The sequence below is a fragment of the Girardinichthys multiradiatus genome, chromosome Y (assembly GCF_021462225.1).
Source record: "Girardinichthys multiradiatus isolate DD_20200921_A chromosome Y, DD_fGirMul_XY1, whole genome shotgun sequence".
Lineage (NCBI taxonomy): Eukaryota > Metazoa > Chordata > Actinopteri > Cyprinodontiformes > Goodeidae > Girardinichthys > Girardinichthys multiradiatus.
Window position 1 is genome coordinate 14,475,078 of NC_061818.1, and position 23,091 is coordinate 14,498,168.

Consider the following 23,091-nt stretch of genomic DNA (forward strand, 5'->3'; position numbering starts at 1 on the left):
GGTCCCAAAGCTTGTAAATGTAACACAGAAGAAATTTGCTGACAAAGAAGTCATTAGGATCAAGACACATTCATCTCTCAGACTAGGATCATAAATTGGTCCATATTCAGCACAATATCACACTTTCAATGACTACTGCAGTTTCGAAATTATTTAACACCTGAATAACATTCCTTGTAAAAAGCACACATTTGTAAATCAGTTGTGTTGATGCAACATTAAGATATCAGCTGGCAGAACTCTCACCAGGTAGTTTGAAGAGCTCCAGGCCTGAACTCTTAGATGTACAAAAGAAAAAACAGCCACCCCCAATTGTTCAGTTATGTAAATGACCCAAAGAGGCTTTGGAATTGTGTTTCATGGAAGGATGGATCAACACCAGAACTTTTCTGGCCGAAGGATTAGCAGTGTATCTGAAGGAGGAAGAATAAAGCATACACTGAAAGGAAAACCCTGCCTTTATGGAAAGGAAGTGGCTCAGTTATGCTCTGGGGCCTTCTTCTGACACTGGAAACCAGCAACTTGTGAAGTGCAGGATGATTCAATTACGTGTCAGGAAATTCCAGAAGAAAAAAATCATTTCGACTGTGAGGAAGCTGAAGCTTAGACATAAGTATCTCAAAGTCCACCAAGCCTTACTTTCAGATGAACCACTGGAAGATACCAGAGTGGCCATCATAGCTGGCTCATTTAAACTCTATTAAAATCTCTGGTGGGGTTGTAAGAAACATGGAGGTCCTTGCACACGAGCAGTAGGGTAATAAGCTACCTGCAGCAGACATCTGCATGCATTTTTAGTTTTTGTGCTTGTTGAGGAACAGTAAGAATACATTACCAAATGTGACACATAATAATTGCTCAGACTAGACAAAGAGTGAGAATGTGTTTCAAATAGAGAAATGCCAAATATGACTTTGTCCTTTTTTTCTGAAAATTATACTAACACAATACATTGTTATCCATTAGCGACACATTATAATAGTTGATAAAGTGGTAAGACATTTATTAACATTCATACCTTAGATGTAGAAAGGTCAAATCTGAGCTGAAGTACTTTACTCTGAACAAAGATTCTTTACCACATATTTGCATATTTATAAAACTAGTATTGCATCTGCCAAATTACAAAAAAATTCAATTCAATTCAATTCAAAAATACTTTATTAATCCCAAAGGGAAATTAAATGTTGTTATAACTCATATTATGAAGGTTTCCTCAAAGAGTCGTTGTAGATGATGATGGCTGTGGGCAGGAAGGATCTCCTGTAGCGCTCCATCTTACAGCAGATCTGAAGAAGCCTCTGACTGAAGACACTCTGTTTTTGTAGGACAGTCTCATGAAGAGGATGCTCAGGGTTCTCCATAATGTTCTTCATTTTATGAAGAATCCTTCTTTCCACAATGATCTACAGAGGTTCCAGAGGAGTCCCCAGAACAGAACCAGCCTTCTTTATCAGCTTGTTGAGCTTTTTTAAGTCCCTGCCTCTGATGCTGCTACCCCAGCAGATGATGGTAGAAGAGATCACACTCTCCACAACAGACTTATAGAAGATATGCAGCATCTTGCTGCAAACACCAAAGGACCTAAGCTTCCTCAAGAAGTACAGTCTGCTCTGTCCCTTCTTGTAGATGGCTTCACAGTTGCATCTCCACTCTAGTCTGTTGTCCAGGTGAACACCGAGGTATTTATACTCCTGCACCACCTCCACTTCTTCTCCCATGATGGAAATAGTTTTTGACTTATTCCTGTTTCTCTTAAAATCTACAATCATCTCCTTTGTTTTAGTCACGTTCAAAATGAGATGATTGTTTCCACACCATGCCACAAAGTGGTCCACCACCTTCCTGTACTCAGCTTCTTGTCCATCTCTGATCCACCCCACAACTGCAGAATCATCCGAGTATTTCTGCAGATGACAGGAGTCTGTCTTGTACTGGAAGTCTGAGGTGTACACAGTGAAAAGGAATGGTGAGAGTACAGTCCCCTGTGGTGCCCCTGTGCTGCTGACTACCTGGTTAGACTCACAATCCTTCAGTCTCACAAACTGTGGTCTGTTTGTCAGGTAGTCTTTGATCCAGGAGATTGTTGAGGCCTCCACCTGAGTCTTCTGGAGTTTCTGACAAAGCAAATCAGGTTGGATTGTATTAAATGCACTGGAGAAATCAAAGAACATGATCCTCACAGTGCTGCTGGCTTTGTCCAGATGACAGTGGGTTTGTTGAAGCAGGTGTATGATGGCATCTTCAACTCCAACTCCACAGCGATAAGCAAACTGAAGGGGGTCCTGATAGTTTATTGTTTGCTTACTCAGGTGGGCCAACAGGAGTCTCTCTAGGACCTTCATGATGTAGGAAGTCAGGGCAACAGGTCTATAGTCATTGAGGACTGATGGGTGAGTTTTCTTTGGTACCGGAATAAAACAGGAGGTCTTCCACAACACCGGAACCTTCTTCTGGGCCCGGCTAAGGTTGAAGAGGTGCTGCAGAATCCCACAGAGCTGCTCTGCACAGGCCTTCAGGACTCTAGGGCAGACATGATCTGGACCTGCAGCCTTATTCCTATTCAGTCTCTCCAGTTGTCTCTTCACCTGACTTCTTGAGACACACAGGTGGAAGGGGGAAGCAAAGGAAGCATCAGCATCTTCTGATATGGTTGAAGGCAAACATGTAGAAGCAGAAGGGTCTAGGGCCGAGGTGGAAGATAAAAAATGTGAGGTGTTACTGGACAGCTGTGGGTCCTGTGGGTCAAAGGAAGGTGGAATGTCTGTTTGGCTGTGAGCAGGAGAGGAGGATGCGAAGCTTGTTTCTGAACTGAACCTATTGAAGAATGTGTTCAGTTCATTGGCTCTGTCCAGACCTCCATCGGTCTGATCATCCTTCTGCTTGAAGCCTGTGATCGTCTTCATTCCTGTCCACACATCTCTGATATTGTTTTGCTGGAGCTTGCTTTCCAGTTTCTTCTTGTACACCTCCTTGCTGTCTCTTATCTTGACTTTAAGTTGCTTCTGTATTCTCCTCAATAATTCTCTGTCTCCCTCTCTGAAGGCTCTTTTTTTCTTGTTAAGCAGGTCCTTCAGGTCACTAGTGATCCAAGGTTTGTTATTGGGGAAGCATCTCACGGTTCTGGTGGGGATGATGTTATCCACACAGAAGTTTATATAGTCGGTTACACACTCAGTCATGGCATTGATGTCCTCTCCATGTGGCTGGCACAGTGCGTCCCAGTCTGTAGCCTCAAAGCAACCTTGCAGAGCTTCTTCAGCTTCCTGTAACCATTTTCTCACAGTCCTCTTTATTACAAGTTGCCTCTGAACAAGGGGCTTATATTTCGAGCAGAGAAAAACAAGATTGTGATCTGATTTGCCTAGAGGAGGTTGTGCTGTAGAGATGTATGAGTCCTTGACATTTGCATAAAACAAATCTAATGTTTTGTTTTCTCTGGTAGAGCAGCTGACAAATTGTTGAAACGTTGGAAGTGTAGCAGAGAGTGAAGCATGGTTAAAATCACCAGAAATTGCCACAAAAGCATTGGGGTTTTGTGTCTGTAGCTTAGCAACAACTGAGCTGATGGCATCACATGCAGTGTCAGCAACAGCGGAAGGTGGAACATAAACTGTTACCAAAATAACACTGGTGAACTCTCTGGGTAAATAATATGGACGAAAACTTACTGCCAACAGTTCAATATCTGGACTGCAGAGATGACATTTCACAGTTACATGTCCTGGATTACACCATCTGTTGTTCACAAGTACTGCCAGTCCACCTCCTTTACATTTGCCGCTCCTCTTTAAATCTCTGTCTGCTCGTATGGTTAAAAAGCCCGGCAGAGAGACGCTGGAGTTGGGGATATGATCCTGCAGCCATGTCTCAGTAAAACACATGATACTGCATGCCCGGTACTCTGGCTGGGTCCTTTGTAGGGCTTGGAGTTCATCCAACTTGTTTCCCAACGATCTCACATTGCCCATCAAAATTGACGGAAGAGATGGTTTGAACTTCCTCCTTCTCTCTCTTCTCTTAGCTCCTACTCTGCATCCACAGCGTCTCCTTTTCAACTCATCAAGGATTTGGGGTTGTAGCTGAAGTATTATTTGAGCTTTTGAGATATTAATCAGCTGCTCCCGGTTGTAAGAAACAACCCCGTTGCCATGGCAATGCATCATAACAAATGTCCAAAAATAGAAAGTATTAAGAAAAATCCTCCAAGCTGTGCAGCATCCGACACTGGAGTGGACAGTCATACAAAAAAAATCAACTGTATCCACCACAAGAGGAATAGTTCCCAAAAAAGAATAAATCAGAATCAAAAGTAACAGAGCTACTCCAACCTGCTGCCACCTTGAGCGGCGCAATTCTAGAATCTACAGATTAAATTTTTCTTTTCAAATTAGGATTCAGACTAGCATCAAAACACCTCTGTTAGACCGCTCAAACCTGGGCTTAATTATTTTATACTGATTATAGATTCCTAAAATCTTTTTAAAATAGTTTTAGGTTCAGAGACTGGGGGGGGTTTAAGGGATAGCAGAAGGGACTCATCCCATCCCATATTCATGCAAGAACCCAGCGCAGGTGTTTCATACTCATATGTAATATGCGTGGGTAACTATTAATAATAGAATAGAATAACCTCTTTGTTGTCATGCAGAAATATCGATTAAAATGAACTATGTTGCCCCATCAGACTATAAGAAAAAGAAACCTTGTTTTTGTCGTCTCCCGCTTTATACAGAGCCGGGTTGTGGGGGTAGCAGACCGAGTAGAGACACCCAGACCTTCCTCTCCTCAGACACCTCCTCCAGGGGCAGCCCAAGGTGTTCCCAGGCCAGCTAGAGACATAGTCCCTCCAGCGGGTCCTGGGTTGTCCGCTGGGCCTCCCCCCCAAAGGGACATGCCTGAAACATCTACCAAGAGAGGCATCCAGGAGGCATCTGATACAGATGTCCAAGCCACCTCAACTGACTCTGCTCGATATGGAGGAGCAGCAGCTCTACTCCAAGCTCCTCCCGGATGGCTGAGCTCCTCACCCTATCTCTAAGGGAGTGCCCGGCCACACTCAGAAGGAAGCTCCTTTCAGCCGCTTGTATCTCGGATCTTGTTCTTTCGGTCGGTCATGACCCAAAGTTCAAGCCCATAGGTGAGGGTAGACCGAACGGTAAATTGAGAGCTTCACTTTTTGGCTCAAGACCCCAAGATACTTGAACTGAGGATCCACTCTCCACTTTTTTTTTCTCTCAAGTGGAGAAAATGAACCTAAAACATATGAATATTACAAAAAAGTTTACAAATGTGTTTAAAAATAAAATGCTTACACTATAAACATCATTTTGAATTTAGACAAAAAATAAATAAATAAATAAAATACATTTCCAGAAGCACCAGCAGGACAGAATCAGTGTATAACATTAATAAATACTGGAACAGGAACACAGAAAATCAACTTTAAATCCCATAATACAGTTGGGCAGGGGCAACACTTGGCGTTACTGTCCAGCAGATGTCAGCAGTCGTTCGTTACAGTTTGAAAACAGTAATTCATTTATTGCAAAGCAGCAAAAGAACAGAAAAAAACCCCAATAACAACTATGTTTTACATTTTTTTTTTAATACTTCACTTCTGTGATTATATAGTTCGCTTTTACTCTAGTTTCGACTCTTATTATTATTATTATTATTATTATTCCTCTCTGATAGCTGACCGCTGGAGGTTAGCAATAGCACTCGTAAATCCTGCAAAGCGGGTTTACAAATTAAATGGATGGATGGATATTGAATGACATAATAAACTTGCTCTCCTAGATTGTTTCTCTTCTCATCCATCAGTTTTTGCTAACAGCTCTCCTCCCACGCCACCTCGTCATTACTTCTTCCTGGGGGATACGCAGAAATGGATACGCAGAAATGGATACGCAGAAATGCGTCCCCATCGTGTGACAGAGAAAAATTCCCAGAATGCAATCGGGCGGAGCATAACTGCGTCGGTCCCCAACGCTTGTTTATCATCAGCGTTGCCGGTGTTGCCAGATTGGGCGGGTTTCGGCCAATTGGGCTTGTTTTGAACACGTTGGGTTGGGAAAAAAGCTTTAGACTGGCTGCTAAAATGTGGGCTGCTTTTCACAACATTTCATAGTTTTTAAGAAAGTATTTATAAGAAAATTCAATGGAAATAGTTGTCGTTGAGTAAAAAAAAAGTACAAACCTACACATTTCAATAAAATGTTTGGTCCTTGCACTACTTTTACATCATTAGTTCGCTTATTTTGAAATAAAGAGAATCGGTCGAACTTGACATCATCAATCGGTGATAGTCATTGGTTAATGAAGTGCCACTGTAACCCATTTTGGTCTGTTATGGATGTCTGATTCTGTGGCCTTTTCTAATCATCTCTTTGCTGCCCTAATTAAATATATCTGTCCTTGTTGCTTATCTGCCGCACCGCTCACTACTACAGCTTACACAACATAACTGTTGATTTCACATTAGATGCAACACATAGTCAAGGATAAACTGATACAAGAGGATGACCTTTAGGAGGGTTAAGAACAGTTACAGATAAAAGCAGGACTCACGCTCCATTATTTGCTCCTCTCGGTTCGTCCCTAAGATGGGCTGAAGGGGGCCCGGTACCGAAGGTGAATGTCACTATGTATCTGTTCAATTGATACTCTGTACACTGATCATTATTTCACAAGGTAAATACTTTGCTGGTTTTACTGGTTGGGTCTCGGAACTGGAGAGAAACGGACCTGGTGGTGGACAGGGAGGAAAAAGAGTAAATACTCCCATTTTACAACAGGTCCATGTCAATTATAAACGACCCGAATGGGGTTAAGAGTTCAACTGTTAAGCTTTGAACCAGACGTTGGGAAACTGCATCATGCTGAAGTGGGAAAATACAAAGAAATATACAGAAAGGAATGAGAGGCTGGTCCGGAGTTAAAATCATCCATTGCCTCTGTCCCAGGAGATTACTCAAAAGCTCGTTGCAAATATTATATTACAGCAATCCAAACACAAGTGTATTATGATGTTCAAGAGGGGTTGAGACGTAGGCTGGTTTTTACGGGGGTGGGCGCTGAAAACTATTAGTCAGATCTGGCAACCCTGATTCGCTGCCTCGCCTCGGTGTCTCGCGGAGAGGAGAAACAATGGCTGCAGCTCTGTCTCGTGCCCTCAAACTGCCCGGTGAGATGCGCCTCAATTATTCCTCCTTATTACGGATAGACGGACAAAGAGGGTCGCTAGTGGTAACACCGGAAACTGTCTGTTGTCATCTCCTGTCACTTGTCAGCACACTGAATGATCAGTTCATTCATTGGTTCTGTTAAGCATCAGATGGACTGTATCATCAGATTATTGTGATTTATTACGATGTTATATATGGCGGATATGGGTTTCTTTGAATGCAGCGTTACTTTCATACTAACTGCGAGCTAAGGCAATAAGCTAATGTTTATCCAACGCAAAACCGCCTTGCTTCAGTTCGCAGAAACAGGAAATACCGCATCTCAGATCATGCAAATAATGTACCGACCACAAACTGAAGTATGTTACCAGAAAGAATTATTTATATTCATTAAATCTGTATGATTTCCTTTTTATTATTATGTCTCTATGATTAAGATGGTTTTGGACTGTGGTCATATTGTTATGCTTGCTCATCGTGAATAAATTATTTTATGTCAAACAGACTGCAGAGTAAAACCCAGCTTGAATTAATAAGCAAATAAGATTTAACCATACATATAAATAAACAAACATGCAAATCAGACTAAAAGTAGGATTTGCATATTGAAGGCGGATGTTTTGTGGAGGACACAAATTACTGTTAGTAACGTTCTGCTTGGAGGCAGATTTCTGCAAACTGAGCCAAAGCACAATCTCTACAGACTTAAAGGTGCTGATTTAAAAAAAAAAAAACAGCAATCTTTCAATTTCTTTTTCTTAAAAATTAAATCTAAAAAGTGTTGTACATATGCATTCCACACCCTTTACTTTGATATTCCCAATTAAAAGCCGACTTCAGAAGTCACCTCATAAATAGTTTATCCCTAGAGTCTATCCCTGTTTAACATAATCTCAGTATAAATGCAGCTGTTCGCAGTAGTTGTCAGAGGTTTGTTACAGAAAATTAGTGAACAGCCAGCATCACGAAGACTAAAGAACACAGCAGACAGGGGTCAGATAGGTTGTGTAGAATTTTAGGGCAAGGTTAGGTTATTAAACAGTGTCCGAAGCTTTAATCATCTCTCAGAGCACAACTGCTGACCTACCAAGAGTGGCTATCTAATTAAACAAAGAGCACTAATCAGACAAGAGGCCCATGGTGATTCTGGGGGAGCCGCATTGATCCACAGCTCAGGTGGAAGAATCTGTTGAAAGGACTACTTTTTTCTGCTCCATAAAACAAGCATCAACAAATGGTTTACTGGCACAGAGAACCTGAAGACAACAATTAGCAAATATTTATTGCAGTTTAAGCAGTTCTTTGCAATACTGATATTGCGTGCAGTGATACGGTGATAACCATGAATTTGCAATTAATTGTTCAGCCTTAATGGTCATGCACCTAAACTGGCAGTCCAGGCAAGAAGGTAGTAATCAGAGAAGCATTCAAGATGCACAGGATTTTTCTGGAGGAGCTGCGGAGCTCCACAGCTCAGGTTTGAGAACCACTCCATGCTCCTGGTTGGTTTGGAAGAGTGGTGAAAAAAAGTCATGTTTGCAGTTTGCCACAAGCCATGTGGGGGACACAGTACACATGTGCTTAGATGAGACTTTTAAACTGTTTTGATTGATGTGTGGAGGAGAACTGAACACCATCCCCACCATTAAATATGGTGGTGGCAGCATCATTCTGTGGGGATGCTTTTCTTCAGAAGAGACAGGGAAATTGTGGAAAAATGTGTATTACCAAAGACAGAGGCCGATGATTGTCACCCAACCAGCTTTATTATAACCTTGATAAGAGAGAACAGTTTTACACCATCAGACATGTATTCAGGAGCCTTGTCAAAACCGTTCAAACTAGACAAAGTAAGAAAACTCTATTATAACAGCTTCAAGGTAATCCGCATGACAACAGGGCTCCCGTAGGAGGGACAGAGGTAAAGCCTGATGTAATTCTTCCCCAGACATGTTGACAGAACTCAAATAACAAAGCGGCCTCTGTTATTTGAGTTCTGTCCCTTCTGGGGAGGACTGGTGTCTAATGTCCTGTGTGTGTGTGTGTGTGTGTGTGTGTGTGTGTGTGTGTGTGTGTGTGTGTGTGTGTGTGTGTGTGTGTGTGTGTGTGTGCTTGTGTGTGTGTGTGTGTGTGTGTGTAAGAGGCAGGAAAAAAAAAAAAAGGTTTAGTACATGGTGCAGATTTTGCAGAAACAGAAATATTCTCAGTCAGTTGTCCACATACCTGTCATTTTTATTTTCTTCTCTTTTTTCTCTCATTTTCTTTTGTCGCTTTTTAAAATTGTAAGGCTGAATGCGCTTCCTGTCGGAAAATCTAATGTTTTAATCATATTCATTGATGCATTCGGTGCTTTTTGGTCCATATTTTGTATCATAAAATCAAAATTTTCTCCCTGGGGACGAGGCAATTCCTTAGAACGTCTGGGTAATGGGGCAATACTCTTTTAAAACCTGCAGACGTCTCCACAGGAGAAGAGCTTTCTGGCACCCTAATAGCCTTCTTCCTAACTGCTTCTAGGAGAGCCCACTCAACCACAGCCAGTGAGTACTGGTCTTTTGCAGTGAACCGCTTCCCACTGTGGACAGCACATTCGTTTACGCTAATCAGTCAGGAAATCCGGATCATGGCACCAAATTGTTGTGGAAAAATTTGTAATTACCAAATAAAGAAAATAATAATCACACATTATCCACAGTCTGTCTGTGTTCATTGGCCTTGTGTACAGAAGTATCAATAGAAGGAAGAGCATGGACAGTTAAACAACTATATAATAGAAAACAATACAGAGAAAACAAGAAAATCACCATGGGATGGGGATTAAACAGTGGTAAAATAATCAAAATCATGAGAGAAAATGGTTATTACACAGTAGTGAAGTCATCGTCATCAAAGTAAAGTTTCAGAGTCATCAGATTTGTTGAAGGGACATTAGTCATCAGTCAGGCCATTGTCTCTAATAAGGTTTAAGAGATCATTGCTAAACAAAATGTGTTATTTGGAATAAAGCGAGCACTGAAAATGGAACGATTAATGGATGAGGGAGTCATGTTTAAAGCTAAGAACTGGGTGGTCTGTGTCATATAGCAGGGGCGGTTGGACTAGGGGGAGGACTAACACTTTACAGGAGTCAGGGCACCATAATCTAGCTGTAGGCTTACCGTGCATAAAATGCAGATGTACACATCAGCACTGTGGTACTGGTCATCGTTACCTCGACACAAAATTACACCAAACTATGCAGCCACTGTTGTATTTCTGGGGACCTGTGTGGATACCTGTTTTTGACCCAGCTGATCCAGTTCTCCCCAAAGCAGCTCTTTCAGACATGGTGACATTCTGAGCAAAAAACACGTGAAAGGAAAAAAAACATTTTAACACAACATTTGTAGATTGACTGAAAAGCATATACACTGAAGCACAAGCATGTAATAGTTTATCCCCGATCTTCTGCACATCTTCATCTAGAAGGCCTGTTTATGGCAGGCATCCTCTGCTTGACTTGGATGAGGATTTTAATTTTTAAACAAACGTTGCACTGCCCAAGGGATTATTATGCTCTGTCAGAACAGTGTTTTCTTCACCCTCCTCTTCACTCACACGCCGGTGATCAGCTTACAGTTCTTTGGCTTGTGGTGGGCCGTTGTCCTTCATGGGGTGATCTCCTTTCTTTCCATCCTGTGATCATTGGAGCAGTGGCCCATTGGCTTGGGCTGACGTCCTTCAGGAGTGGAGTCTTCTGGTGAATTAAAAACCCATCTGCAGTTAGTGGCCACTGTTCAAGTCAGCAACTGGAACAGTCCCTGTTCGTGTTTGGACATTTGCTGGTCCAATAACCTTGCTGCGGTTGGTGTAATATGACTGCACCCTGCTAATGGCAGACAGCTCGCATCTAGAGAGAAGCTTGATATACAATGCAGACAAACTTCTACAGTAATAGCTATGTTGTTGTAGGTACGGAGGAGCAAGTTCATATAGCGATTCAAACATTTCTAGTTTCACATTCAAGCTGTAGCATTATTAGTGGTAATATTCAAGGAAAAAGAAGAAAATTATTTTAATAATTCCAATTTGATAAGAGATAATTCGACATCATTTTAGTTCTCCTAAAATCAAGTTTTATTGAAAATTCCTATAGCAATTATGATTTTTCTGTAACATTATTTCCAGTTTCAGAATACCCAAAAATTATTTCAAAATGGTCTAATCTGTGGAGATGTATTATTTTCCCTATAATTTGCACTACTGTCCCCATAAGTGATAAAACTTTTCTAAACCAGTGTGTCATTTTATTTTACTAAGGCTGACATCCTGGCCTGTTACGCATAGTCCAACCCATGTGTCAATTTATCAAAATGATAGAAAAATGTTTTAGCAACCAGGACAACATTATATAGCATTTAAACAAATTATGTATAGCAATTTCCTTCTGGCTAATAGATTGTTTCTCAAAAGGTTCGTTAATTAAAATTTTGTCTCAGTTTGTGCATTAATATAAAGGTCCATGCATATAGAGTTAACCTAGTTAAACCACATAGGATTTATGTATTTGAAATACTTATAGCTTTTGTTAACTCTATGGTTCAGCAATTTAAAGCATCAGAATATCAGAATGACTTAATGTATCATTTCAAATGAACGAGCATTAATCAAATTAGTCTCAGAGTTCACAAATATGAATTCATCGAAATTAATATTCAAAAAATCTGGTTATTTCTAACTGCAATTACCTCAGTTTTATTAACAATGAAACATCAATTCAGTTGTTATGCAGGTTATTAATGTTTCACTTAGAAATGAGTCACACATCTTGTTTTGTACATATCTAAATTTATGGAAATTTTTCATGCATTTTTCAACCATAAAACCTACAAACTGAGCCTAATTATTAATTCCCAGTAAGTATAGAATCATGACTCAGGTTCTTTATCAAAATATATTCTTTATTTTGTCAGCTAGTTTAATTGCACCAAGAGAAAGTGTTAAATCCAATAAATCTCAAATAATTTTGTAAATCAGACTAATTCTTTGAAGAAGTTTAAACTATTTCTTAAACCTTTTAATGGTAAAATACAGAAATATAAATGTCATGCTTTATCCTTATTCGGTTATTATATAAACATGCATTAAGCTCAGTAGTCATTGCATACCCCTTTTTTATTCTCTCTCTCTAGAAAGGTCTAGTTTCTTCAAGTGTTTTCCAACCATCTTCAGGGCAAAGAACTGAATTAGCTCAGCAGGTCTGCAGAAACCTTTTGACAAATCATTTAAAAGCACGTAAACTGAGGCAGGCAAACATTTAAAGCACAAAGGACACCACACTCAGAGAACCATAGATGGGAAACACTGGTGTTTCTTGCTGTTTTCTTACAAATCTTCTAATAAAGTAGGGCTCTTTGTTCAGCTGCACTAGTGACTATCAGAGAGTAATAATTGTAATGATTTTTATGAAATTATTCGCATACTCGGTCAAGTCTGAAATAGATTACTCACTAAATTTGGCAAACAAATTTGCATTTGTTTGTTAGAAGGTCAGGTCTACCTGGGTTTTAAAATATGGAGGGGAAAAGCAACAAAGAAAGCCAGGTATGATTAGTCAATGTTGTCATAGCAATAAATCTGTAATTATCCCTCATCCCAACAATACCATAAACACAGTTTATTCTGACCAGCTGCATGTGTGTCCATGCAGGGAAGAAGGGCTCAGACCTCGGGGACTATGACCCTCTCACTCAAGCAGACAGTGATGACGAGAGCGAAGAGGATGACCTTGTGCTCAACTACCCCAGAAACGGTCTGGGCAGGGACAGCTCTCTGGGCTCGGGGTCCTCAAAGCTGCGTGGTGGAAGATCGGGAAGGCATGTTGGTGCCACAGATGAGGTGCAGGATGAGGAGGACGAGGAGGAAGAAGATGAGTGGACGGACCAATTTTCCAGCAAGTCCAGAAAGGGCAGAGAAAACCTGAAGGGAAGCCAGTACTGGAGCCACAGGGACTCCCGAATAGGGCAGGACAGAGGAGGAACTGGATCGTCTGGGAGTGCTGGGCTGGGGGCTCACAGCTCTGAGGCAGCGGAAAAGAGGAAGAGAGCAAAAAATGCAATCCGAAGTGCATTTTTCCTGGTGCCTCTTGCCTGTACCACTTTGATTGTGCTGCTGTGTGCATTTCTGGTTCCCTGCCAGAAGGCAGAGCTGGAAAAGAAGCTGCAGTGGGAAAGAGCACTGGGAGATGCAGCAGGTAAAGATTGCTAAGTATGAAATCTGCAGTTTACTGAAATCAAGCAGAAGATATAAATACTTATTAACTGGTCTGCAAATCAGGGCAAGTAGCTAAAGTAGCGTTAAAGGCTAACTGAGAAGTCTCGTTGTCTAGATAATGATGTCTTTGTTTTTACGTTTATAGTTATGGTTGATCACACAGGATGGTTAGCCTGTCTTCTGCACATTTACACTGCATCCCAACTCAATACAGATAGTATAGATTTACATGACAGAGACTAACATTTCCCTTCTTCTTGTTTTGGTGTCTGTTTAGGTGTCACTCCACCTGCACTGGCTTTGTGGGATATTGATGGTGATGCAGTGGAGGATGTGCTTCTCGGTGTTACTGAATGGACCAATGGCACGCATGCAACACAAAGGAACAAAAGTAAGCTCTGAAAAGGTGTGGCTGGAAAAAGATATTTAATGTTTTTCCTCAAAAAGACTGCAGTGTCAGACCCTTTGATCCACTCATATATTAGATCCTCTGGTGATGGCAGCTGTCTGAAACAGATGTTTGGAAGGTGTATGCCTTTCAGCTTTCTACTATGGTCTCCACTATCCTGGAATTTAAGCTGCCACGTCCTAAATTACCGGGGAAAGACTTTATTGTACTAGATTTGTTGTAGTAATTCATTTTATATTAGCAGCAGTTTCTAGGAACTTCTAACTACTAACTTGTAAAAATGTCTCATATACCAAAGGCTAACAATAATAAATAGCAATAAGATGCACAACAGCTAGTTTATAGCTGATCCAATAAGAAGTTGGAAATCTCAGGAAGCCATTAGTTTTAGCTACTGCACAAATACAAATTCAACTCACTGGGTCAATACTTTGTAGAGCCAGGTTTTGCTGCAATTACAACTGCAAGTCATTGTGGTCATGTCTCTACAATCTCTGTACATCTATAGAATGAAATCTTTGCTCATTTCTCCGCCCCACGGCATGATGCTGCCGCTACCATGTTTCAGGGTAGTGGTGGCGATGGCTCAGGATGATGTGCAGGTTGAATTTTCCTCCAAGCACAGCGGTTGGCATGTAGGCCATAAGTTAAATGTTGGTCTCATCTGATTAGAGCAATTTCTTTCACATGTTTGCTGTGATCCGTGCATGGTTTATGGCAAACTGCAGACAAGACCTCTGATGGATTTCCTTCAGCAATGGCTGTCTTCCTGCCGACCTTCAACAAAACACCAGATTTGAAAGGTGTACAACCTATAGTAGTCCTACCAACAGATTCTCCCACCTAAGCTGTGGATCTCTGTAGCTTTTTCAGAGTCATGGGCTTCTTGGCTGCATTTCACACTTCGTTTTTTTCATTTAAAACCATTCATCATTTTCCTTCAACTAAATTATCTGTCACCTACCATCCCAATAGAATACACTGTTCTTTGTAAAAACGGGAAAGGTCAAGGGGTCTGAATACTTTTGCAAGATACTGGAATAAAAACTGTTGCAGGTGTCTCCTTTTAAAAGCATGATCTTGTCCTTCTAGTTTACAGCGTGGTGACTGTCAGTGCTGTCAGCAGTCGGGTGTTGTGGAGGAAAGTCATGAATGAGTCCGTGGTCTACATCCAGTGCGGTCTGCAGCGCAGCACGCACCCGTCACCTGTTTGCCTCATCATCGGAAAATCCATCATGATGGCGGTCAACAGTACCACAGGTTAGAGGATCACCATACAGAAGCAGCAAAAGATCCCCTTAACATTATGGTTATTTTTGCATTTCATTATTTTCTGGATGTATTAAAACAAAGAAATCTTCCAAAGTACAATTATTAACTTGTACATCAGGCATTAAGGTTTGAATCATAAACACTCTAAATGAATGTGGCCTAAGCTCCTAACATGCAGTAACGGAAGTTTTCTTTCTTTCTTTAGGGAAGAAGCTGTGGTTGGTCGTTCTTAAGGACATTGAATCCCAGGCAGTGTTACTTCCTGACATCCAAGACGACTCAGTCCCAGATCTTCTTGTAGCTACTCTGCCCACTGATGAGGTACATTTTTCACAAATGTTAAATGACCCATAAGCAGTCTTCATTGATTTGGAAAAGCAGTGTGTTTGTTTTAATCTGTCATATTCACCTGTTCTTATATCTCACATAACTAAATGAAGCTGAATCCTATTTCTGTTTTTACCATTTTCTTAATGTTAATGTGCGTTTGATTTTCATTTTCAGACTTTTGATTTGTCTCTGACTCTGATCTCTGGCCTGACGGGAAGAACAGTTGGACATCCTGTCTCCTTCAACCTTACAGGACAAGGAAAGCTCATTGGCCCTTTGCTGCATGAGACACAGCTAGGAGCGTACTACATCCTGTTTGGACTAGGTGAGCGAGAGCAATACAGAATATATCAAATATCTCTCTAGATAAGCTCTCAGCTCTCAAAAATTTATAAAAACATTCACAAGAAGATAATTAAATGACTATCAAGTGGAAACTGATTGGGATCCACTTTCATAATATAAACCATGTGCTTATGAGTCATGGTGTTCATGGATGTGTCTTCAGGTAGCGTCCAGGCCATCTCTTTACAAGACATCTACCTTCAAGCCACGGGCAAAGTGCCCAAACCTCATCCTGTACGGAGGAAGGATATGATCTGGGAGAACCTGAAGAAAACCAACTCCTCCTTTATTCATATTTACAGGTACGCCCTCAGTGCTGACCACATAAAATGACACTCCTGGTAAATAATAAAAAAAAAAAACATAAAATAAATTGATCTCATATTGCAGTTACATAATCCCTCACAGAAAACAACATTTAAAAATCCCACCTCTAATTTGAGTATATTTATAAAATGAGTAAAGGAAATTGTGTATTAAGAAGTAATTCTTTTTCAAAATCCCTAGCAGCATAGTTGTTGGCACTTTAAACAATAAGTTTGAATAAATGCAACTAGAAAAGGTTTATTTATCTGATCAGTTTCTAGGAACTTCTAACTCGTAATCCATGTCTTTCTGTTTCCATGGGGAACAGATATAACATGAGAGCAGAAGCACATTTCTCGAGGGGCCATATTTGTACAGTGTGCAGGATGGTAAGAGAAGTTAAAAAAATCTTCAAAGCTCACAGTTTAGAATCTTCCTAATAACCGTTAAATACAAGCTACATGCCAAATATTTGTTTGGGAAATGCAAACACATGGAAGTTGCCAAACACTGCTGGGACATTATCTGGAACCGCGTGCTTTGCTCTAATCAGACTGAAGCTTTTCAGCAACAACCCAGGTATGTAGAGTAGAGGATCTGGGATGCTGTGACCTTGTTTCTCTTCCAAAGGCATCATGAGGTCATCGAAACACCAGGAGGTTTTAAATAGAAATCTGGTGGATTTTGCATGACAAGACAAAATGGGTTGTCATTTTGTCTTTCGGCAGGATAATGAACAAAAATATAAAGCCAAATCAACACGGAAATGGTTCACCTAATGAAAAACTAACCTTCTTCTATGATCATCTCTCTAAATCCTTAGTGCCACTGCAGGGTGAGCTGGTTGAGAGCATAAAATAAGACCCTTGACTCTGGATGATTTAGAGAGATTTCCTAGTAATAAAAATTGTTTTTTTATGTTGATCTAAGCGTCGTGAATTGTTGGTAAAGAAGACAGCAGTGGTCTCACTATGGTTGTCTCCATCTGTTTTAGAGGATCAGAGCGTGTAGAATTCCTGACCCCCCTCGTGGCTGGTTTTGGACACAACCGCAACAGTCTGGACTCGGTTTCCAACCTGAACTCTACCAGAAGCGACTGGGTGTTGGTTTACGGAGCCAGCACCCTGTCCGTGCTCAGACAGCAGGACTTGCACAAAGAGTGGACTTTCAACTCAGCTCAAATTCACTGGTACGACACCTCTGTGTATAAAATGATGGAGCATTTCAGCCTCTGTAATAGGCACACAAGAAAGCAAATCAGTGTGCAGAATTGCTTCAGTATAAGTATAATGAAAGGGAACATTTTCCTAAAATTAGATGTTTTTTCCCCCTACAGTCAGCCAGCTTTGGGTCACTTCAACAATGATGGAGTTCTTGATCTTTTCATTCAGCATTCAGCAAACGGCATCATGACAGTAAATATTTACCTTTCAAATTTGAAATTTAATACAGGCACTCTCCAGTAATGTGAAACATTTCCCTTTTTGTGTATGAATTTATGTTCAGTTTCCCCCTGCACCTTGTCTTCTAGGCACTGATTATTAACGGGGCGAATGGCACCCTCCTCTGGAAGGCTGAGTTTGTATGTCCTCGTCTCCTTTTGGAGTCATCCACTGTATTAACGTCAACAGGCCAATCAGCTTTCCTCTTTTGGGCCAGCAAGCCAATCAAAAAACATAGCAACGTTGCTAGAGCTACAGTGAGTCTCCTGTTGATACTAAACATCTACTGCTGCAGGAATAATAAAGATAATATCAAACTTGTTCTGAACTGTCCAAACTGTGTCCAGATGGCACCGGGTGTCGCTGCAGCAGAGCCGCTCATCAGAAAGCTCTTCCTGATGCATCCGGCTTATCCCACAGTTCTGCTGCAGCTCAGCAGTACAACGGACACAGCAGTCACATTTGCAGGTAAGATGCACCAAGGTATTTAATTAAATTTGTTTTAGATCATTGTGTTAAAAAAGATACATGTGACTTACAGTGCCTTTGGAAAAGTATTCATACCCCATTAAGCTTTTCCACATTTTGTCACGTTCTAGTAACACATTTTTATGTATTTTATTGGGATTTTATGTGACAGACCAACACGAAGGAGGGCGTAATTGTAAAATGGAAGAAAAACGTTTCTTGTTTTGTTTGTTTTTGTAAATAAAAGTCTTCAATGCATATCTTTTCACCTCCCTTATCTCTTATTCCTCTCAGTAAAATCCTGTGAAACCAACTCATTTCAGATGTTACCTAATTAGTAAATAGAGTCTACCTGTCTGTAAAATAAGAGCATTGAGGACAGACATATAACATGCAAAATGGTATATGTGCCAAAAAACTAATATTGCAGATCATCCTGAACATACCAACCCCCACTGGGAAACGTGGTGGTGGCTGCATCATGCTGCGGGGAGGCCTAACCCTGACACAGGCTATAAAATACTACCTCCAGTAGGACAACAACCCTAAATATACAGCCAGAGTAATAACAGAATGGTGTAGGTCCAAGAATACTCTTTTAAAATTTTCTCTGAACCGTGTTAAAATGGTTAAGTCAAAGTCCAGACCCAAAAATTTAATTGAAAACTGCAATTCAGGGCACGGCGCTGGTGGTGTATGGGTTCAGCACGTGACCATATATAGAGGCTATAGTCCTCGGTGTGGATGTCCGGGGTTCGAGTCCTGGACCCAGTGACCTTTCCCGAATGTCTCCCCCTCTTTCCTGTCTACCAACTCTAGAATAATAAAAGGCCTCTAGTGCCACAAAAAATATATATAAAAGAAAATTGCAATTCACAAAATGCATTATATCTGAGCTTGAGCTAATTTGCATGTAGCAATTTCCTTCACCATTTACAGTTATGCCCTTCTTTCAGTTGTTCTCCAAAATAAAATCACAATAAAATGCATTGTTTGGTTTTTACACGATAAAATGGGAAGACGTGAAGTAAACTGTATTGTATCAACTACTCTCTTTCTGACAGTGAGTTACCTGGAGCACCTAAAAGATGCCACCTACATCACTGTGTCCTCCCGGCCTACGACCGATTCGGAGCCCAGCACCTGGATAGTGGAGAGCACGAGCCTCAAAGCTGCCATTAAGAGAGGACAAATCATCCGGCTGGGGGAAAACGAGACAACCGAGGCATCTGGTAAACTCGATGCGCTGGAGGTGACCACGTTCTTCCGGCGTCTCTCCTTCAAGCGTCAGGTAATGTTGTAAGAATAGTTTTTTGTAGTATTTTTATCAGGTAATTTGCAAGATGACACTGAGTAATAAATATTTACATTTTTTGTTTGTTTAGTGATGAGCTCTGAACCGCGGGCCTGCATCATGTGGAGCCACAGAACTGGGATCCCATGGGTGAAAGGGTCTACAATTGTGAACACTTCTGCAGTAATGGGTCACAATTCATTTAAAGCTGTTCACATGCTGTTAGCTCCACTAAGAACTTTTACATTTCTGTGAAAATGTTCAGTGATACATTTCTCATAATTTATTTTGTTTTCATAATTGAAAGTCTGATTTAACATATTTCCCATTTAGTATTTATTTAACTGAAGCAGAGCAACTTTATCCCGTAGTTGAAAGAATATTATTGCTGCTGGAACATTTGAATGCGTTGACATTCTGTAAATAGATCTTCCATACTTACTGTGTTCATGTCTACCAATAATATACAGCTTCTGTCATCTCCTCTAGGATTTACTTCTCAACATCTAGTATGATGTTGAGAAGTAAATCCTAGAGGGAGTCTGTAAATATTTAATAAGACAAAGTATTTATTTTCTTCTGTTTTTCGGTCAGTTTTTTAAGGAGTGTATGATTGAGCATTGTTTTATTATATGCTGGAATAAGCTGGTATTTTACACAATGCAAGTGGAAGTAAACTAACTGCTCCCTCAGCTAAGCTTCTGTTGTCCGTGCATATTCATAGAAATAGAAGAGAAGGCTGCGTTAGCTCAGTCATATGGAAGGCCGAGGGGTGCAGTGTTCTCCTTGGAAACTAGAACAAGCTTGAGAACAGGGTTTTCTGAATAAAAGTGGCACTAATGTTTACAAACAGATCATTTTAATCATTTCTTTTTATACATAAAAAGACGTGTTCTTTAATGCCAATAATGGAGATCATTAAAACAAAAACTGAATGAACAAAAATGCAGAGTACTAGAGTACAACCACTGGGAAACACATTGTTCTTAAAACTTACCCTTATGTACCTCTAACGATGTACCAGACTACATTTAGTTATAGTAATAAGTAAATAATTTCCTAGAGAACCAGCCAGAGCTATGGTTGGGTGGTAATATGTATTAAGGTATGCCAAACATGCCAATGACATTCTTTTGAATAATGTAATAAAGGTTTTTGGAAAGTTGTTTTTGGTCATGCAAAAATATGTTGATATTAGTTACATTTGTTTTCCGGGATATTATTTTAAGGGATACGTTGTATAAATGGGCTGCACGGTGGCGCAGTTGGTAGCACTGTTGCCTTGCAGCAAGAAGGTCCTGGATTCAATTCCCAGCCAGGGGTCTTTCTGCATGGAGTTTGCATGTTCTCCCATGTGTGGGTTCTCACCACGTACTCTGGCTTCCTCCCACAGTCCAAAGACATGCCCTAAATTGCCCTTAGGTGCATGAATGAGTGTGTGCATGGTTGTTTGTGTGTTGCCCTGCAATGGACTGGCAACCTGTCCAGGGTGTTCCCCACCTCCTGCCCATAGACAGCTGGAGATAGGCACCAGCTCCCCTGTGACCCACTATGGAATAAGCGGTAGAAAATGACTGACTGACATTGTGTAAATAGTTTTCTCAAACTATTGTAAAGAGGTTAATATCTGAACACTACTGATGGTCAGATGTAAAACCCAGAGGTGGGTGGTAGCCAATAAAATGTTCTCAAGTTAGAGTGCCATTATTTTAAAATATGAGTTAAGTTGAAGTAAAATGTAGCCATCAGACAAATAACCCAAGTAGGAGTGAAAAGTATTTGGGAAATGGACAACTCAGTCAGTAAAGCAGGCTGAGCAGACAGAAAATAGCACAAGAACAAGAAAGCTTGAGTACAGAAACAAGTCTTTCTTTGCCACAAACCTTGTGGGTTGGTGTCTGCATGTTTGGTTAAAACAGTTTATTTCTGGGCGCGGTGCTGATGCTGTTAAGGCGCGCGACCATATGCAGAGGCTGCAGTCTTCGAAGCGGCTGTCCCGGGTTCGAGTCCAGGACCCGGCGACATTTGCCGAATGTCTAACCGTATTTCCTGTCTGCCTACTGTCAAAATAAAAAAGCCTACTAGTGCCGAAAAAATATCTTTGAAAAAAAAAGTATAATTCTCTCTGAAATGATCAGAGGTGGGTAAAGTAACCTAAAACTGTTCTCTAGTAATAAAAGCAAAAGGTATTATGCAGTAAAACTACTCCTACAAGTATTTTTCTTGAGTTACTGAAGTAAATGTACTTGAAGTTTAACCTATAACAATCCACCCCAAGTAAAAACCACTTACATGTTCTAGGTGAAAAGCAGAATGCAGTTTCCTCACACTGACGCCAGGTGGCGGTGTTTGCGCAGTGAAATTAGAAACACTCTTTTCGAACCTCACAGCTGCCGCATCACATCTGAATCTGTGAACATGGCCTCGGCTGCCCTTGTTCGCCTGCTCAGGCTGTCAGCTGTCAGGAACGGGCGCCTCTCACCGCGGAGACCCTTCAACGCCCCGGGGAGGACCGTGACGCCGAGCCGGAAAGCCGTGTGCACATCAAGCGGCGCCATTCTGCCCAAACCCAAGAAGGTGAGAGCAGCGTTTGTAGTTGAAAACATTGTGTGCCATTAAAAGCCCGGTTATTAAATTAAAACAAGATGGAAGAAGTCAACTATCTATCCGTGAAAGGGAAAATTGGTCTGTAATGAGGTCTGTCTCAGAGCTGCCATAACTAATTAAACTGTTTTATGGTGGGGACGTGTGGCACCGGGGAGCAGACCCCCTTTGGCCTCTTCCGGATCGCTCTGGTAGTGGTTCCCTTCTTATATGTGGGGACTCAGATCAGCAAGAGCTTTGCGGCGCTGCTGGAGGAGCACGACATATTCGTTCCGGAGGATGACGACGACGATGACTGAGGACTCCGTGGGATCATCAGGTAACATTGTGTTCCTTTTAAACATGTCTGCTCATGCTCGGTGTAAAGGCTACGTCGAAGTCCATTCAGTGCGCCTGGTTTTCTGTTCTTCCTTTTACAAGAGCACCAATAATGCTTATGTAAAATCTGTAGCATCTTAAATAACTTCTTGCATCTTATTTTCTCTGCAGATGTTCGTGTTTTAATCGCTACCAAGTGTCTGTACCCACCAATGTAGAGAAATGCCTTCCTGGAGGTCCTGTTGCTGTGACTCTAATTCACCTCTGCCTGCACTTGTTTCAGGGATTTTGCTGTTATTTGACAGACACAAGACTGTCGCTCCATTTTTGTATGGTACTGTATTTGCTTGCACTACAGGAGTCTTAATAAAAAGAAAAATATATAAAATGTCAGTGGGTTCTAGTGCAAGCCTTCCTGAAATTAGAATGGAAATGAGTCGTTGAAAGTTTGTGAGTACAGTCTATTTATATCTGGTGTACAACCTTTTCAGAACACAGTTCTGGCATCAGTGAAAATCTCACTTAAAAATGTCCTCCTGCATCAACTTTTGATGATGGATGGTTTGGACCCACTAAGTTACAGAAGCACATCAAAGGTCCTGAATGAGGTCCTAATCTAAATTGTCTCAATTTTAATTTCCCTTAGATTCAAACCTTAGGCTTGCCAAATCTGTTGTCTTCAGCCTATTTAGTGTCTTTACATTTTTAATACACTGCACCTAATTTTCTAGCTCATTTCAAATTAAGTTCTTGGCACTGTAAAACTCTTGCAATTTTGACAATTAAAAAGCAAGACTACATAAAAAAATAAAAGTTTGTGCTCTTAGAAACATTTAAAGCTTGTAGATGACCAGTGTCATT

General features: G+C 40.9%; 2 protein-coding genes across 2 annotated transcripts; both read left to right on the plus strand.

The window, feature by feature from the left end:
• The first annotated feature begins 7,081 nt into the window (after positions 1-7,081).
• Positions 7,082-20,059, plus strand: LOC124864523 (protein FAM234B-like). Its single transcript, XM_047359330.1, has 13 exons — positions 7,082-7,189; positions 12,880-13,422; positions 13,720-13,833; positions 14,944-15,111; positions 15,329-15,444; positions 15,628-15,778; positions 15,962-16,100; positions 17,099-17,293; positions 17,441-17,519; positions 17,636-17,803; positions 17,894-18,014; positions 19,079-19,305; positions 19,400-20,059. The coding sequence occupies exons 1-13, from the start codon at positions 7,153-7,155 to the stop codon at positions 19,400-19,402; spliced, it is 2,061 nt and encodes a 686-aa protein (XP_047215286.1). The 5' UTR covers positions 7,082-7,152; the 3' UTR covers positions 19,403-20,059.
• Positions 20,060-20,884: 825 nt separating this feature from the next.
• On the plus strand, positions 20,885-22,623 carry LOC124863783 (essential MCU regulator, mitochondrial-like). Its single transcript, XM_047358269.1, has 3 exons — positions 20,885-21,885; positions 22,074-22,231; positions 22,402-22,623. The coding sequence occupies exons 1-2, from the start codon at positions 21,622-21,624 to the stop codon at positions 22,209-22,211; spliced, it is 402 nt and encodes a 133-aa protein (XP_047214225.1). The 5' UTR covers positions 20,885-21,621; the 3' UTR covers positions 22,212-22,231; positions 22,402-22,623.
• Positions 22,624-23,091: the final 468 nt, after the last annotated feature.

Coding starts and splice junctions, on each gene's coding strand:
- LOC124864523 (XM_047359330.1), top strand. CDS start 7,153: ATGGCTGCAGCTCTGTCTCGTGCCCTCAAACTGCCCG. Junction 15,445..15,627: donor CTACTCTGCCCACTGATGAG/GTACATTTTTCA, acceptor TTTCATTTTCAG/ACTTTTGATTTGTCTCTGAC. Junction 17,804..17,893: donor GCAACGTTGCTAGAGCTACA/GTGAGTCTCCTG, acceptor AACTGTGTCCAG/ATGGCACCGGGTGTCGCTGC.
- LOC124863783 (XM_047358269.1), top strand. CDS start 21,622: ATGCAGTTTCCTCACACTGACGCCAGGTGGCGGTGTTTGCGCAGTGAA. Junction 21,886..22,073: donor TTCTGCCCAAACCCAAGAAG/GTGAGAGCAGCG, acceptor ACCGGGGAGCAG/ACCCCCTTTGGCCTCTTCCG.